This window comes from Mesocricetus auratus, unplaced genomic scaffold (genome assembly GCF_017639785.1).
Source record: "Mesocricetus auratus isolate SY011 unplaced genomic scaffold, BCM_Maur_2.0 Super-Scaffold_100676, whole genome shotgun sequence".
NCBI classification, from domain to species: Eukaryota; Metazoa; Chordata; class Mammalia; order Rodentia; family Cricetidae; genus Mesocricetus; species Mesocricetus auratus.
Genome location: NW_024429266.1, coordinates 180,068,509 through 180,087,811, shown reverse-complemented (window position 1 = coordinate 180,087,811; position 19,303 = coordinate 180,068,509). Strand labels below are relative to the sequence as shown.

Here is a 19,303-nt window from a genome sequence, read left to right as displayed (position 1 = left end):
TCTCAAAGTAAAAAATTTAAAAATGGGTATGGGAATATAGCTGAGTAATAGAACCCTTACCTATCATGTACTTGGCCATAGATTCAGTTTTCAGTATGGAGGAGGAAAAGTAACACAAGTTTTTAATGCTATTAAAAGAATTTAAGACTTTAGTATACCACGGCATCAATGTTTATATGAAGGATAGTGTATTTGAGGCTGGCACAATACCTTGGCTCTCATGTTTCCAGAGTAATAAGCCTTAGGGAATCATGAGGCAAGCTAATTTCCCTTAATAGAGCCAACTCAATTTGGTAGGGCATTTGAAGAAGCTTGTTTTCCAATGGAATTATATGGTATGTTCAAATACCTGTAAACTAATGGTTCATACCAAAAAGAATCTGGCTGAATCCAGCCCTTTAACAACCGAGTTAAAAATAATGGGGATTTTTTAATTACTTTGTTTGTGTAATTTGACTTTGTCACTGGTTCCATTAGCCTTTGGATTGCAAGGCTTGAACACCTTGTATGGAAAAAACAAAATTAAAGCTATTAGGGTAAAATTCCTTCTAGCTTTTATATAACACTCTTCTACAGTGCTATGCTTCCCAAGTAGGCTTGCATCACCACAAACCCAACTGAAAAAGTATTAATGTAAACATATTTTAAGCATTCACTGAAGAAGTAATCAATTTGGCTGACTTATTCTGGGGAAGTAAGGGTGGATAGAAGTGAAGTAGAAAGCATATAGTAGAAGTAACATTGAATTTGGCACTGGAATATTCAAATTCTATTTTTTATGCTCCCATTAATTGGACCATTACCTAGTAGGACGTAGACAATGTCTTATTCTAGGTGTTCAAGTTAATGCATTATTAGCACTTATTGGACTGGACATCTACTAGTCAACCTTGAATTAATACTTTTCATGTGAATGTTCAAAAATATAAAAGATACAATGGAATATGTTTATGCTAAGAAATGCAGTAATAAATACTAATGGAAGAAAACAGAACAATTCCCCATTGATACATTGTCATGAACGAAGACTTTGCCAGCCTCTCCACCCAGATAAATGTCTATGGCCCCTTTTGTTCATATACCTTTAGAACCAGTCCTTTGAGAAGACTTTCCCAATTGGAAGAAGAGAATGAGAAGCACCGAAGTGCACATTGATCATGGCTTTATTTAAAAATAGTAAATAATACTGTACAGAAATTGATAATATAAATTTCAAAAATGCTGAATTTTAGATTTAGTTGGTAAAGACCACAGTTACAAGCAAATCAGCATGAGTTTAGCCTTCCTTGTAGAAACCAGATACACCAAACTGAGGAAAAAAATTTTTTAAAAAGCTTATTGATATTTGAAAAATACTAATTAAAGTATATAATTATAAAAACTAGAGTCTTTAATAAGAGAATTGGTTCCTTTTTCCTCTATATGCAAGTTATTGGTTGTTCTATAGGATTTAAACACTAAAGCAGCTATTTAGGAAAAGGGGAATATATTACAAGTACATTAAATATAATTATGTTTTAGGAAGATATAAAATATTAAAAATTAAAAATTAACAACAATATAAAAGATAAAGATTACTATGTCTAGCGTGGTTTATATAATAACTACTATGTCTGAGTAAGTGGTTTGTTTAAACAGGTGATAAACAGTTCTACTGTTTGTACCCTCTTCTCCAATAGCTTAACATTTCTGGCCAGATAAAATGGGATTTTTATGCTGGTTCAGTTGCCTCCCCAAATCACTGCTTTATTTCTTTTACATTAAAAATTTAACCACCAAATTCTGATTACTAACATCCCATCTCTTTTAAGCTAAGGCCAAATTAGGATGATCTCTTGTTTCCATTCCTTGAATGTAAATGTATTATTATAGATATTGGAGACTCCCAATTTTTTGGAAAGATCGATTTGTTGGGTTTTTTTTCCTCAAGAAATAAGAGTGTACCACAAATTGTATGTCATCCTTATGCAGGAGCCATTCTAATATATGGCTGTGTCACTCCAATTTTAGTCTGTGTTGCCGAAGCAAGCCTAAAAAAGGTTTACTTTCACAGAGTCTAGTTGTTTGTGTCTATATCAACCTGTTGTCAACAACAAAAGGCTATTCTGTAAGTTTAGGTTGTTCTTAGTACCCATATCTTTTTTTAAATTTATTTGTAGTTCATTGGTGTTTTGCCTGCATGTATATTTCTTAGATGGTATTGGATCTCCTAGAACAGGAACTATAGACAGTTGTGAGCTGCCATGTGGGTGCTGGGAATTGAACCTAGGTCCTTTGCAAGAACATGTTGCCAGTGCTCCTAACTGCTGAGCCATCTCTCCAGCCCCGATACCCATGCCTTAAAGTAGCATGGGAAAGGCATTTTAAAAAAAAAATCTCTGTGAGATAGATGGCCAAGCATAATCTTAAGCAATCTTTCTCATGAGTAAGTAAAAGAATTACTGTATTTCTGCCCAACACCTGACATCTTAGACTACTTGCTTAGTAGTGATAAATATGAGCCAGAAATTACTGGTAGTTGCTTTGAGATAGCCGTTAGAATTGGTGCTTTTATTGTTTTGTTTTTCAAGACAAGGTTTGACCAGGCTAGCCTCGAATTCACAGAGACATGCCTGCCTCTGCCTTCAGAGTGCTGGGATTAAAGGCATGAGCCACCATGCCCAGTGAATTAGTACACATTTCTAAACTTTAGAAATTTTGTTTTGTCTTTTGTTGTTGAGTCTTTGTTGTTGTTGTTGCATTTATTTTGTATTGGGGGACTAATGCATCACTGAGGCATGTTTGTGGAGGTCAGAAGACAACTTTCTTTTCCTTCCAACATTCGGGTCTAATGGATTTAATTCCAGTCAGGCTCAGTGGCAAGTGGTTTTACCCATTGAGTCGCCTAACTGTCCTTAGAGTAGAAGTACTTCCACCAAATAACATCCAAACCTTACTATACTATCAGTGATTGAAACCTTGGTAAATGCTGTGCTCTTTTGAATTTATACCATTACAAAGGATACGGTCTTACTCTGTTACCCATTATAACAATGCCACAAGCTTTTTTCCCCTATATTAATACTGTGAAGCAAAATTTAACAACACTTAAATTCAAAGTGGCTTTTATTTGGGTTCATAAGAATTTTTTTTCTAGGAAACGTCTGCACATGTGAAGGCTTTTCATAGGGAAAAGAAATAGAAACATTTGCTGCTTTTGTATAACAATTCGCTATGAGGGAGTAGAAAGCAGTTTAATATCAACACACACACACACACTCACACACACACTCACACACACACTCACACACACACTCACACACACACACACACACACACACACACACACACACACACACACACACACCACACCACACCACACCACACCACACCACACCACACCACACCACACCACACCACACCACACCACACCAGGAGCTGAACTCAGGGCTTCATGCATGCTCAGCAAGCATTCTACCACTGAACAATATCTCCAGTCCTAATATTATCACTTTTTCAATTGATAAACACAGGAGCTATTGTGCATATTTTCAAAAAACAGATTTCTTTCTTCTTTCTTTTTCTTTCTTAAATGTACATGAGTGTTTTGCCGGCATTTATTTCTGTGCACTACTTGTGCATCTTTTGCCCATGGAGACCAGAAAAGGATATCAGAGTCCCTGAAACAGAAGTTATATATACATATATATATATGGTTGTGAGCTGCTATGTAGGTGGTTGGGATCAAACCTGAGTCCTCTGCAAAAACAACCAGGGAAAGTGTAAGTTAATTGGATAACCACTAGTGCTCTTGCTTGATGATTACACTAAATTTATTCTGTTGACTGAGTTCAATCTTTTCCCTCACTTTTAAATAAAGTACAATAGTGACATACTATTTGTGATTTATTGAAGTTTGCCTGAGGATTCAGAAAGAAGAGTCAACCACAAACCATAGAAGGTATGCACATACCTTTAATCCCAGCAGCCAGAAGCTAGGAAGTGGTGGTACACACCTTTAATCCTAGGACTCAGGATTAAGAGGTAGATGAGTCTCTCTGAGTTCAAGGACACCCAGGGATACACGAGATTGAATCAGTCTAAGAGTAACAGATCACACACCTTTAATCCTAGCACTAGAAAAGTATAAAAGTTAAGAAGCAGGGACTTCAGCAATCAGTAGAGGCATTCATTCTCCAGCCACAGTGAGGAGAGGTTACAGTCTGAAGCTTGGTGAGGGCTTGTGGAGACAGGATCAGCACATTCAGCCTGAGGTAGAGATAAGAAGCTAGTGGCAGTTCCTTTGCTTTTCTGATATTTAGCTTCAAGTTTGAATCCCAGTATCAGTCTCAGGGTCTTTTTATTTTTCATACTAAAATAAAGTATAGTTTCAACATGATTGGTGTGAAAGAAGTGTTTCAGTAGGTAGGCATCTAGTGTTACATACAGGAATGCCTCCAAGGTAGATTTCAAAGTCAAGGAGGCAGAACTTTTGGGTGCAGTAGGTGGAGCTTTGAGCAAATAAAAGTCTTCATGCTTATCCAAGGATGTATTACTATTGCAGGAAAAGCAGAAGAAACTACTAGCAGCATAATTGTTGCCCTGTCTTTGAGAATGTGGATTATATCCACAGAGCCAATCTAAATAGATTGTTGGTTGAGTAGAGCAAACTCAGAGTTGGAAAGCATGGCTATTAAACAAGAAACTACGCTCCAGTCTGACTTTTATATTTGTCTTCCTTATGCTGTGGGCTAAGTTGTTCTGGTGGTTTATATTTCTGTTTGCTTTCCTTTAATTTTTCTCTAAATTCTAACAAACCTTTTTTGCCTTTGCTGATGGATTTTATGAAGACAGATTTTTGCTCAGTATTTGTTATTGTAAATTCTCATTGCTGCTGCTGCTCTCAAAAGGATTGTATAAATGAGGTAAGAATTTCTGGTCTCTATAAGGGCATATTGTAGGCTTTCTGATGATGTACACAGGAAGCTTCACTTAAACTGCTGAAATTATTTAATCTTCTGTGGTTTATTCAGTATGGGGAAGTATGTTATCCTAACATTTAAACTTAAGCTTTGAGACAATTCCTGACAATTTTTAAGAAATTGAAGATTGAGGCAAAGTTTCTGTGTTTCCAGCAGATTAGTTAACCATAAACATACAGAATTTAAAGAAGTTACAGTCTATTAAATTGTTTAATTCAAATAAAACAACACATATGATAACATTTATCTTAGATGTGGAGTCAAAAGTTTCACATTTTTATACTCTATATGATTGTTACAAAAGTGACTTTGAGACACTATCTCAAAACAAAATGAGAAGGTACACAATTTTATGTCACTATTCTCCCATGTTTGAATGTTGAGACATGATTGCCCAAAGATAGAACCTGTGAATTGAAACAAAAAGCAAGAATACGTTTAGAGTTAAGTTACCAATTCTGAATAAAGCTTAGTTTTTGTTTTTGTTTTTGTTTTTTCTTTTAAGAGTAACTCAGCTTTTATATCTCAGTATTCTTTTTGGTTTTGTACTTTCTAACCTTATTTTTTTTAAAAAGGGGAAAATACATTTGCTCTTACTGGTTGGAACAGGACCAAGTAGAACTGAGGAGTAAAGAAAAGAGGTTGGTTTTGTATGACTTCTAAGTGAATCTTCATTTTTATTGAAATACACACGTTAAAAAGAAACAAGATGAAATTTTATCACAAAAACATTTTGTTATTACTGTGTTTTTTCTGGTGCTAAAATCATGTTTTAGAATAATCTAGACCAACTTTTAAACTATCAGTTATTAAGTTCTTATATCTTAAACACACATACACACACAAAACAGTGTGATGTGTATCTCAAAAAACTTGCTATGGGCATATTCCTACCTAGTATCTCAGATGGCACCCTTGTAGGTAGGTTGCTTTCATGACAGTAGAGGTTTGTACTCATACCATATACTTTACTTGCCTATTAATACTAAATTTATATTCTTTTTTTTTTTTTTTGGTTTTTCAAGACAGGGTTGTTTTGGAGGCTATCAGTCCAGCCCAGCCTCGAACTCACAGAGATCCGCCTGCCTCTGCCTCCCGAGTGCTGGGATTAAAGGCGTGCGCCACCACCGCCCGGCTAAATTTATATTCTTACACATTATTTTTTAAACACTTTTCTGGGCATTTTTATAGTCTTGGCTGACTGGTATGATTTTTATTTACTTTTCCTATATCTAGGTGGGTAGAAGTCTTAATCTTTTGATATCAACTGGTGAACTAATAGGAAATATCTCAGTTTTATTGGCTACCTTGCCATTTACAATACATTGTCTAAGGCCACAGTAGCTTCTGGGTGTAACACAAAAAAAAAAATTAAGACCCTGAGACTGATACTGGGATTCAAACTTGAAGCTAAATATCAGAAAAGCAAAGGAACTGCCACTAGCTTCTTATCTCTACCTCAGGCTGAATGTGCTGATCCTGTCTCCACAAGCCCTCACCAAGCCTCAGACTGTAACCTCTCCTCACTGTGGCTGGAGAATGAATGCCTCTACTGGTTGCTGAAGTCCCTGCTTCTTATCTTTTATACTTTTCTAGTGCTAGGATTAAAGGTGTGTGATCTGTTACTCTTAGACTGATTCAATCTCGTGTATCCCTGGGTGTCCTTGAACTCAGAGAGACTCATCTACCTCTTAATCCTGAGTCCTAGGATTAAAGGTGTGTACCACCACTTCCTAGCTTCTGGCTGCTGGGATTAAAGGTATGTGCATACCTTCTATGGTTTGTGGTTGACTCTTCTTTCTGAATCCTCAGGCAAGCATTAATAAATCATAAATAATATATCATTACACTGGATATGTTTCATTACATTCATAAGGAACCATCTGTATCTAACTTGTAGATATAGATTTAAACAACAGTATAAACTAATGCATTTGAGGATATGCTATGCACAATTGTTAGTTTTGCATTATCTTCCATTTATTTTAATAGCTAGTAGATGTGTATATATGTTTGCATGAGTAGGATTAATAGAATGACAATTTAGGATCATCAGGGATCAAAGCAGGTTTTGGAGAAATTTCTTTTTTTTTCTGTTTCTTTTTTTTTTTTTTTTTTTTTTTTACTTTTAAATTTAAATTAGAAACAAGGTTGCTTCACATGTCAATTCCAGGTCCCTCTCCGTTTCCCTCCCCTCCTCCTGTGCCCTCCCACCAACCCTCCCAATATCCCCTCATTTCCCCAGGGAGGGTGAGGCCCTCCATGGGGGTGTCCATAGTCTGTCATTTCATCCAGGGCAGGTCCTAGACCCTCCCCCAAGAGTTCAGGGTGAGAGTGCATCTCTCATTATTGGATGGGAGTCCAAAGTCGATTTGTATACCCGGGATAAATACTGATCTACTACCCAAGGCTCAATAGATTACCTAGGTCTCCTCACTGACACCCACATTCAGGGGGTCTTGATCAGTCCCATGCTGGATTCCCAGGCAGCTGTTTCTGGGGGTTAAACCAGCCCAGTCCTAATGCCTTTAGTCATTAAGTCCTCCCTCTCTGTCACTGGATTTCTTGAGTTCAGCTCAGTGCTTAGCCGTGGGAGTCTGCTCTTCTTCCATCAGCCACGGAATAAAGGTTCTGTTTCCCAGACTCTCTGGCCATGGGATTGTAGGCGGGCGCTCCCCAGATCTATGTCTAAAATCCATATATGAGAGAGTACATGCCATGTTTCTCTTTTTGTGACTGCGTTACCTCGCTCGGGGTGGTTTCTTCTAGTACCATCCATTTGCCTGCAAATTTCAGGAGTCCATTGTTTTTTTCCTGCTAAATAGTACTCCATTGTGTAAATGTATCACATTTTCTCTATCCACTCTTCGGTTGAGGGACATCTAGGTTGCTTCCAAGTTCTGGCTATTACAAATAATGCTGCTATGAACATAGTGGAACAGACATCCTTGTTGTATGAATGGATATATGCGTAAGAGTGGAGTTGCTGGGTCTTGTGGTAGGTTTATTCCCATTTTTTTCTGAGGAATCTCCATACTGATTTCCAAAGTGGCAGAACAAGTTGGCACTCCCACCAGCAATGGAGGAGTGTTCCCCTTTCACCACATCCTCTCCAGCATAAATTGTCATTGGTGTTTTTGATTTTAGCCATTGGGAGAAATTTCTTATCCTTTCTACATTGATATAGAAGTCAGTACATATTTGCCATCTTAGTTTAATATGTTGCTGCCAGTAATTTAAACTTACTTGCCAAGTGGTGGTGAGACACACCTTTAATCCCAGCACTCAGGAGGCACAGACAAGTAGATCTCTGTGAGTTTGAGACCTACCCTGGTCTACAAAGCTACCAAGAAACCCTGTCTGGAAAAATGAAGAAAAATAAATAAATAAACTTAATTCTCTTCAAATATTGTATTATGGATGAAGTCACATTTTTCCTCATTAAATTTTCTTTTGGTTTGGTTATTTTATTGTAGCATTTGAACTGTCCATACAAAGTCAACCATGTTCAACCTCTTATCAAAATCTGTTTCAGACAATTGCTTACCAATAGTATTTTCAGTGTTTCTTCCCATTTAAAATTTTACTTTATGCTGTATTGCTTTATTGTAGAAAACGAAAAGCCAATATAAAATAGAACACTTAAATTTTCTACTATCAATTTTTATTGGTTCTGTTTTTCCTTTCCTTTTTTTCTTGCAATTTTACTGATTGTATGTGTGTGTCCACAACTGCTTATGTGTCACAGCTCTTGTCTTTTTTGTTTTTTGTTTGGTTTTTTTCCCGATATAAGATTTCATGTAACTTAGACTGACCTTGAACATTCTTTGTAAAAATGCTCTTGAATTTCTGATTCTCTTGCTTCCCTCTCCTTGGTGGCAGGATTAGTCATGCAATACCAGTTTCAATTTATGCTGTGTTTGGAGATCAACCCAGGGTGTCGTACATGTTAGGCAAGTACTCTACTAACTGAAATACAACCCCCAGTCTATTTCTTTTAATCTTAAATTTCAAATACCTCATTTACTCTGTCATAGCAGCTTTTGACTTCAGCTGTATTAATTTTGTTTTCATTAGAATTAAATGAAGAACATTTCCACTAAAATCAGGAATAAGTCAAGAGTGTCTATGTTCTCCGGTATTAATATAGTGCTTACATTGCAGTATTAGAGTAACAAGATGACTGAAGATGTTAATAGTGACACAAATTGGAAAGGATGAAACCAAAGTGTTCTTATTTGCAGATGATATTATACTATGCATAAAAGACTCTAAACCTCCATCAGAAAACTCTGGCTGCTGATAAACACATTGAGCAAAGTAGTAAAATACAAACTTAACACACAACTCCAGTAGCTCCATTAGATACCAGCAACAAACATATCAAGAAAGAAATCTGAGTAACAATCCCATTCATATTAGCCTCAAAATAATAATTTTGTAGTAGTAAATCCAGTCATGGAAGGAAAAAACTTGTACAATGAAAACTTAGACACCGAAGAAGACAACTGAAAATGTACAGACTTCCCATGCCCAATTAGTAGGATTAATATTATAAAATAACCATTCTACCAAAAACAATCTACAGATCACTAAGATCCTCATCAAAATTCCAAGACAAAACACTGCTGTAGGTATCATCATCCCTGATATTTTTTACAAAGAGACCAAAATACACATTAGAGAAAAGAGAACATCTTCAACAAATGGTCCTAGTTGGATGGTTACATGAAGAGCAATGAAACTAGATTTTTATCAAGACCTCAACATAAGATCCAATATCCTTAATGTGTAAGAATAAAGAGCAGCAAATGCACTTCAACTATAAATGCAAGAAATGACTTCTTGAGGACTTGGTAACATTAAAACCAACCATCTATAAATGGAATCTTAAAACTAAAAAGCTTCTGTATAGCATTCAAGTAAAAAGGCAGTCTACAGAATGAGAAAAAACATTAGTTATATATTTGATGGAGTGTTAGTATTTAGAATACATAAAGACCAAATCATCAAGAAAACAAACAACCCAGTTAAAACTGGGACATGGAACTAATGAAATTCTCAGAAGAAATGTTAATGATTGAGAAATATTTTCAAGTGTTTAGCTACCTTAGTCTTCCAAGTTAAGACTACTTTGAGATTCCACATAACCCTACTCAGGATGACTAAGATTGTCAGGAGACAACAATTTCTGGTATGGGTTTAGGAAAAGGGAAGTACTCATTCGTTGTTAATGGGAGGCAAACTGTTGAAGCTAGTATAGAAATCAGTGTGAAGGTTCCTGAATAGCTAGAAATAGATATACCATTTGATCAGGTGTATTACTATCAGCCATATACCAAAAGACTATGTCTTACTACAGAGATGTTTATTCATCCATGGTGTTGCTTTATTCATAATAACCAGGAAGTAGAAACAACCTATATCTCCATTAATGGAATAATGATTATGTGGTACATTTACTTAATGGAATATCTATCTGTTAAGAAAAGTGAAATTTTCAAGTAAATGAATAGCACTGGAAATAATCATTCTGAATGAGTTAATCCAGACCCAGAAAGACAAACACTGCATGTTCTGTCTCATATATGGTTACTACTTTTAACTCTAGATGCATGATTTAAGTTGAGTAGCCATGGAAGTCAGGAAATTAATAAGGAGCCAGTGGAAGCATGACTAAAGTGGGAAGAGACAATGCACTTGGAAGGCAGGGGCAGGCTGATCTCAAGAGGAAGAGTGAATAATAGAACAGTAAGGGTTAAGTAGAATAGGGCATAGGAGGGCGGGGTAGGAATAACAGAAATGCCATATGGAAAGCCTACTACTGTAGAAGCTTTCTTTAAAATTTATACATGTATACAAAGAGTCTAAATGGAGTTTCCCTGTAGCTGAGGTAAGATGATAGGGAGAACAGTTATTCCCCTTGACATCATAGGCTATTTAAAAACAAAACCAAACCCTAGGTTAGTGGCTCCCATAGACAGGACTTTTGCTGAATGTACTGTATACTTGAGTCCTAGAACATGGAGAAAGCAAAGCCTTGTAAAAACCTAGAAGCTTAATCCCTACTAGCTAGCTTTCTTAGTTACAGAAAGTGCTATGCATGCTATTCGGGGAGAAAAGTCACCCCCGGTCTTACTCAGCTATGAATCCAGTGAGTTAAGATAAGGATTGGCCTTGCAAGATATGTTCACTGGTGAAATAGCAGGATGTTATGGGGGTAAACAAGCCTCCCATTTTGTTTTGCTTTTTGGGATTTTAGGGGGGTATTTTTTTTAAGATGGGGTCTCAATTTGTAGCTCTGGTTGTCCTGGAACTGCTATTATTCTGCTAAGGGGGCATAATTTTAAAGTGACTCCTAATGGCATTATTCCCGTATATTAGTGTTTCTCTCAACTCACCTCAAACTTCTTTTTGCAATAGATGATTAACATACATCATCATGAAAGGAGGGGTTGGAGAGCTTGTAAGAGCTTGAAGCAGTGGATGACTACAGAAAAAAAAAAGGGAGGGGGAGGGGGGTTCCTGGATATAAGTAGCTGCACACATGTACTCACAGCATTTGTGACAGCCTGTATAAGACCTGGGTAAAATAAGCCAGAAAAAGTCATAGCATGATTAGGGAAGGTAGTCACACACTACTACCCTACCTGAGGAGGTATTGGATATTGCTGGGAGAGGAAGAGTCAGTCATTTTACTTCAAGGTCTCAGCCCCTAAGATCTTACTTCCCAGGATTCAGTGGGTGGTTCTACAGCCAAATGTGGGCTCAATGGTTTTAATCAAAGGGTGTGTTGTGTGTATGTGCATGGATTAGTGGGGGGAATGGGAGTAGACTTGATCAAAGCACATTATGCACATGTATGAGATTCTCAAACAGAATTATTTAAAGGCAGATATTTAGGGAACACTTTGCTGTGTTTGAAAAAAGAAGACTGAGGAAAACACATATAAAAGACATTTGTAGTCATTCTCCAAATTAAACTTTCAAATTAAGAGTTTGACCCTACTACCCAGTTAGCTGCTGTGAAAAGTTAGCATTAGGAGCACAATTTTCCAAATCAGTGCTTGAAAGAATGCAATGGGTAATTAATGAGAATTGACCAAATCTGTATTTAACTTCTATGTTTAATTGACACTGACTCTTTCAGTGTATAATTCAAGTGGATGCCTGAAACTAGTGATAATGAATCTTATAATACATTTCCTACAGACTTAGTATGCCTATAATAAAATTTAATTAATATATATATAAATTAGGCATAACAGAAAATTAGCAATAATAAGTAATGGAAAATAAAATATACTGTTGTATTAACAAGGTGGTTTCTTGGATAGAATCAAGACAAATATTTTCCTACTACAGTTATACTAAGTGAAGCCACAGATAAGAAAGTCAGGCTTCTCTATTTTATTTAGGCTTGCGAGAAATTATGTACCTTTCTGTGATCCAGTTATTATTAGTTTTATGTATCTTACTGAGACTATACAGATGATTAAAATTTATGTAACTTATTTTGTGAGCAAACTCTGAAGAGAATCAAGATCTGAGTAACAGGGGAGGGTGTTGCTTTTTAGACCTTTTAAAGGATGGGGAGAAGTGGTTCTTCACAGTAAGATTTGTGAGAGGTGCAAATTCAATACTAACCTATAATTCTTTGTATTATGTTTTTAGAATAATACTGTATAATCTGATGCTTACCAAACTCTGAATTCATGCCTTCCCCTGGGTTTAGTGTCCAGAATAAAGGCTGAATTAATCAATGTGTTAGTTTGCAAAGTGGAACAAAAAGTTTTCTAACCAATCAGAAAACCTAAATGCCATTTTAAATGTAAGGAAAGATGTTGTCATTGGTCTAATTTTTTTCTTTAAAATTAAGACCTGCCATACTAAACTGTTTCTTGAGATTACCACTTCCTACCTCTGATTCCTGCGTGGATCAGGTCCTGTAGATACATCAGAAAAAAAGTCCAGGATATTAAGAAGGCAGCCTATTTTAAAGAAAAAAAATTCAGGATCCTCTTTTCATTAACGGGTTTCTATGACTTTATGGATTTTAGGGAGTGAAGCCAGCGAGTTTTGACAAAGTAGCAATTCCTGAAGTAAAGGAAATTATTGAAGGATGTATCAGACAAAACAAAGATGAAAGGTAAGTTGCTTCTTGTGTTTCATTTTTCCATTCATAGCATATATAACATTTTTTGAAATTGGATGATTTCCATTGAAGCTACTTAGATTTGCTCAATACAATTGTAAAAATGTGGGTTAGTGATATTTAAGTTAAGTTTAATGTTTAAGCCAGAACCACCTTACACAGTCTCTACATTCAATGAAAACTACTTATATCAACATAATAATTTAGAAAACTCTACAGTGTAGCTCATTCTCCAATGCAACAAATCTATTCCTTAGTCATTTTCCCACTGAAGTTTAAAAGTTAAGTAAAATCTTGACTTAACTATTCGGGCCTTTATTTTCCTACCATTATGCCAGAATTGAAAAAGAGCAAAGCATCAAAATTCCTTTGAGTAAAAAGAGATTTTACCCTAGGCTTAGGAGGAGATCTGGTTTAGTCATTGATACAAACAGAACTTTGCTGAGAAAAGTGTCAAGTATCTGTTATTCTGTGTAGCTGTTGGGTCACCTGTCAGCTTGGCAAAGATACAAGATCTGTCTTTGAAAAATAAAGTGTAAATTGAGCATAACCTATCCTAAAAATATGGGCACAATTGGGTATATCAGCTAAATTCAAGAATTCCATATCTTTACATTTATGGTCTTATGTTATTAAGAAGAGCTCAATATCATGATCTTTCAGACTGTTCAGCAGGTATTTAGTTATAGGTTTCTGTTTTGAGATATGCAGCCTTTAGAAGCTCTCTTAAGACCTTTTCAGTATAAACAAAGGAATATTTGTTTTGAGTCTTAAAACATTATTCTGTTTCTCTTTTGGATGGAACACTTTCTTTGATTACTGGTATTTTGTGTAAAGAAGATTGATTGTGGGGCTGGAGAGATGGCTCAGTGGAACCTGGGTTCAATTCCTACACCCACATGGCAGCTCATAACTGACTGTAGCTCCACCTTCAGGAGATCTGACACCCTCACACCAATATATATAAAATAAACAAAATGTTTTTTTTTAAAGATTACAACCAGCATATTTGACTTGCTTAATCTACAAGTTGTTGACAAGGAATTGAAGGAATTTATTATAGTAAATAAAAGTTGCTGTTGTAGAAAGTATCAAATTAGAAATCAATAAATTTATGTTTTATTATGATTATATCATTTACAACTGTAGAACTTTGAGAAAGAATCTTAACCTTTTCTGCCTTCATTTTATAATAGTGTTCAAAGGCCAGACAAGGTCATACACAGTTTGTTCATTTGTTTTGCTAAGTTTTTGTGGTATTTTGAAGCTTTGCTATTCTATGCTTTATTTCCATAATCGTATCCTACTAACTAATAAGATTAGATCATTTGGTTTAAAAATTATCCCTGTCAGCTGTTATTAATAAAACAAATTGACTTATGAAGATAGGTTGAGGATGTAGAAGTGCTTGTCTAGCATGTGCAAGGTCCTGGAACCCATTATTCACACACACACACACACACACACACACACACACACACACACACACACACACACAACTTTGCAACGTTACTATTTCGATGGACTAATGCTGAAATGAATCACAAATTTTCCCATCATAGATTTTTTTTTCTCCTTAATTTAACTGTGAACACATATATTTGAAAGTCATTCTCATGCCTGTAAGTACTCTGTAGGAGGCTTGCCTGGGTAACATAGTGAGATACTGTATCAGAAAGACAAAGAAAAATGGCCTTTTCAAACTAATAACTTTTTTTCTTAATTTTCTTTTTCTTTGAAAGATATTCCATCAAAGACCTTTTGAACCATGCCTTTTTCCAGGAGGAAACAGGGGTACGGGTAGAATTAGCAGAAGAAGATGATGGAGAAAAGATAGCTATTAAATTATGGCTGCGTATTGAAGATATTAAGAAACTAAAGGGAAAATACAAAGACAATGAAGCTATTGAGTTTTCCTTTGACTTGGAGAGGGACGTACCAGAAGATGTTGCTCAAGAAATGGTAAAATGGCCCTTAAATGTTGTAGATTTATGTATGCTGATACTGATAGCCCCCCAAAAAATTAATAATGGATGAATGCTGCATGTCTCATTAACATGAGGTTGTTGTATTGATCTCATATGTTTTGTCTTTGAATAAGGGGGGTTTCCTATGATTTTTCCTTTAAGTCCTTTTTTTATACTTTTTGGTATTGTTTTGATAATGGGGTTGGGTTTTAGTCCTTTAAAACTTTTATTGAGGAAAATAAGATGTAGTTATAAGTGGATGGATGAAATAGAAGACTGGAATGCATTCTAGAGTCTTTCTGAAGTCTATAAAGGTAAATAACTCATTTGTAGCTAACTCTAGTTAAAATGTGTTATATTGTTTTGCTTTGGGAACATTGAAGTCATGGTCATTCTGTCCCCTGAGTGCTGAGCTTATAGGTATATCCAATCAGACCAACTTTGGAATTGCTTCTAAACATTGGTTAGCTTTTGATCCATCATTATAAACATTATAGAGAGATACAGAATTATAAGGTCTTTTCACTTTGGCTGGAGAGGTTGCTCAGCAGCTACCAAAATAGAACAGCTCACAACTGCCTGTAGTTCCAGCACCAGGGGTTGGATGCCTCTGGTTTCTACATGCATACACATACACACACACACACACACACACACACGATTTAAATAATAAAAATAAATATTATGCAAACAGTTTTTACTTTGAAAAGTGTTTTCAAGTTCAAAAGTTACTGGTCACTTTGATGTATCCTTACTTTAAATATGTGTAAAATCCCTTCTAAAATGAAACCCTTAACCAAATCTAGGTATGTCACAGTGCCTAAAATAGCCAATTATTAGACAAAGTAGTCATTGAATAACCTTTCTAGGATTTATTTAAAAACTATTCAATAGTAGAGAAAGGGACAGATATGAAAGAGATACTTATTTTTATTGTTAATTTTATGTAATATTCTATAGATATGGTGAGATACACTCTGTTTACCACAACTGTGGGGAAACATAATGGAGACTAGTAATTTTACTGTTTGGTTAAGAAGAATCCTAACGTCTCTGATGGTAGTGGCACACATCTGTAATTCCAGGACTTGGAAACTTGAAGCAAGAGGATTCCAAGTTTGAGGCCAACTGTACTACATTGTAAGACTTAAAAAATACACACTTGTACCCCTCCAAAAAAGACTAGCTTACTTTTGTACATCACTGTTTGTTAATTTGTTTTGGCCTGAAGTCTTTTTCTCTAGATAACATGTTTTACCTAGTATACCTTTTTACTCTATAGGTTGAGTCTGGGTATGTCTGTGAAGGTGATCACAAGACCATGGCTAAAGCTATCAAAGACAGAGTGTCATTAATTAAGAGAAAACGAGAGCAGCGCCAGTTGGTGCGAGAGGAGCAAGAAAAAAGAAAACAGGAAGAGAGTAGTCTCAGACAGCCGACTGAACAACCAAGTGTTTCCCAAGCAGGAATTCAGCAGCTCTCTTCTGCTAACGCTGGCATACCTACTGCTCCCACCACTTCTGCTTCAGTTTCTACACAAGTAGAACCCGAAGAACCTGAGGCAGATCAACATCAGCAACTACAGTATCAGCAGCCTAGTATATCTGTGTTATGTAAGTATTGCGGGGAGGTAAGCAAATGTGTTAGTGAAGCTGAGAAAATGTGTTAGTGAAGCCGGACTATGGTGGCGCACGCCTTTAATCCCAGCACTTGGGAGGCAGAGGCAGGCGGATCGCTGTGAGTTCGAGGCCAGGCTGGACCGACAGCCTCCAAAACAATACAGAGAAACCCTGTCTTGTAAAACCAAAAAAAAAAAAAAAAAATTGAGAAAATGCTTAAGATAAAGGATATTTGAAAACTTCTGGGGTCTTGATGTTTTGAGTTATCTATTTATTTAGTTTATTTATATGCATGTAATAAAAGGTGAATAAATTTGCTATTTATAATTGAAGCTATTAATCTGGTTCAGCTCTTTTAGCAAAACTATATCATTGCAGACCAAAGGCTAATGAGACCAGTGCTCATTAATTGAATTAAGTGTTTAACACCAAATAGACACAGGTCTCCACAGAGTAATAAGTTGGATTCAATTTAAGATGATATCATTCAGTGATAATTAGAGAAATTTTTGTTGTTGTTGCTTTGTTTTTTCATTTTTGCACATAGGGTTTCTCTGTATAGTTCTGGCTGCCCTAGAATTATCTCTGTTGACCAGGCTGGCCTCAAACTCAAGAGATCCACCTTCCTCTGCCTTCCAAATGCTGGGATTAAAGTTGTACACCACTTGATAAGACTGTCATTCATTTTTAAAAATTACTCCTGATTTGAACAAAGAAATAATCAATAACCTTTATGAAATGAGTCTAAAATGTATAACTTCTCTCTCTGATGATTCATTTATCCTTCAGCTGATGGAACAGTTGACAGCGGTCAAGGATCATCTGTCTTCACAGAATCTCGAGTGAGCAGCCAACAGACAGTTTCCTATGGCTCCCAACATGAACAGGCACATTCTACTGGCACAGCACCAGGGAATACAACTTCTAGTTTCCAAGCACAGTCTCAGCCTCATGGGGTGTATCCACCCTCAAGTATGGTGAGTGTATGCATAAAAAAAGTAATACTAAAATGATAGCCAATAGGTAATCTGCCACAATCAAGTTATTTCTTGTGTCAGTCTAAGCTAGAGAATATAAATGGTCTAGTCAGTCTTCCTTGTCTGTGGTTTTCACATTCTTGAACTTAAATAGTAAAATGCTTAACATTTTTATCTGTACTGAACATGTACAGACTTTTTCTTGCTATATTCCCTAGCAATATAACACTATTTAAATGACTTTTGAATTGAATCGGTATTATAAGTAATATAGAGATTATATGCAAATACTGGACAGCTGCAGATTTTTCTATCTGTTGGGACAGCGTGGAACCAACTCAATGTAGAGAATGAAGACTGATGTTATTTCTAAAGGAAGTGAGTATAACCAGGAATAGTTCAAGCTGTGTAACAATACACATTAAAAACTGAGAATTAGCTGAACTTCCTATACAAAGCAGCTATGTGAACTTTAAGACTAAACTGCAGTCTCTTCAGAACCTAGGAATTAAAACTGTTCAAAGTGGCATAAACTAGGTAACAAGATTTGTGGGTGGAGCAAGGCTTTTTAAAATTTTGTAAAGCTTACTCACTAAAGTAATAAGTGTTTCTGTAAGATTTTTTTTTTGTATAAAAACCAGGTAAGACTTTCAAATTATTATAGAATGTTGCATGTGAGTATTACAGATTAAAGGAGTCCTTTATTGTATGACCTCTGACTAATTTATTGCTTGTATTTAGTTGATCATCAGTTGCTATGCGTGTTCCTTTCCCAGTATATGTTCATTTGCTTTTTCCTTTATTTGGTATTTATTTTACCAGTTTATTTTCAGAGTCAGCTTACAGAAGTAATTTGTTGGAATAGTTTATTCTTGTATATATATGATGTATATGCACATTGTCCATTTGCAATAGTAAATGTTGAAGTAGATGAATAATAAAATATCCCCATTTTTTGGCTGACTCTCTGTGAGGTTTTCAGAGGAAAAAAGATAGACCATATACTTCAGAAAGGAATTAGATGATAACTGTTCACTTTATATCACTTGTTTAGTACAGTCTTTAAGCAACTGATTTGCCTCTCTCCTTCCCAGAAGGCTTTTAATCCAAACTTTGTAGAATTCTTCATTAAATGAATTTTTTCCCCCAGGAAAATACGTTCACTCATAAAAGATTTTTCCTTTGGAGTCCATTGATGGATCAGTCCTGCTTTGGACTTAGGTCCCAAGATGAATGGCCACATTAACATAATGAAGTCCAACTAATATATACTAACCATTTAACAATCTGTTCTTTAACCTAAATGACCTTGGGTGATTTATTTCTGTATACTGACAAATATTAGTTGTCAGTACTTCTTAATTTCTCCCTTTGTAACAGTTATTTTCAGCCTCTTGGCTTCCCTCATCATGGGGATTATATCTGTTTTTTAAAAGACAAGTAAGGTTGATCATTTTTGCAAATATTCAATGCTTAAGCCATTAACATAGCTGTATTTATTTGATGCTCTAAAACCAGACTGTTTCTAGCTTTTTGATGACAGTATTCTAGAGTAATTATAAAGAATTGTATCTAGAATAATAAAACATTTTATAATTCTACTCTTTTCTCATTTCAAGAACCT

General features: G+C 35.7%; 1 protein-coding gene and 1 non-coding gene across 15 annotated transcripts in view; one reads left to right on the top strand and one right to left on the bottom strand.

The window, feature by feature from the left end:
• The window catches only part of Wnk1 (WNK lysine deficient protein kinase 1), a 109,230-nt gene that overhangs the window by 44,196 nt on the left and 45,731 nt on the right, over nucleotides 1-19,303 (top strand). For all 14 annotated transcript variants that reach the window (XM_040737426.1, XM_040737425.1, XM_013110353.3 and 11 more), the window contains exons 5-8: nucleotides 13,022-13,110; nucleotides 14,859-15,078; nucleotides 16,366-16,696; nucleotides 17,492-17,679. In XM_040737426.1, the coding sequence (XP_040593360.1) occupies nucleotides 13,022-13,110; nucleotides 14,859-15,078; nucleotides 16,366-16,696; nucleotides 17,492-17,679 (828 nt within the window). The remainder of the gene's footprint in view (nucleotides 1-13,021; nucleotides 13,111-14,858; nucleotides 15,079-16,365; nucleotides 16,697-17,491; nucleotides 17,680-19,303) is intronic.
• On the bottom strand, nucleotides 1,928-2,029 carry LOC121137329. The gene has a single exon (XR_005874583.1). It is a non-coding gene; the product is annotated as a U6 spliceosomal RNA (small nuclear RNA).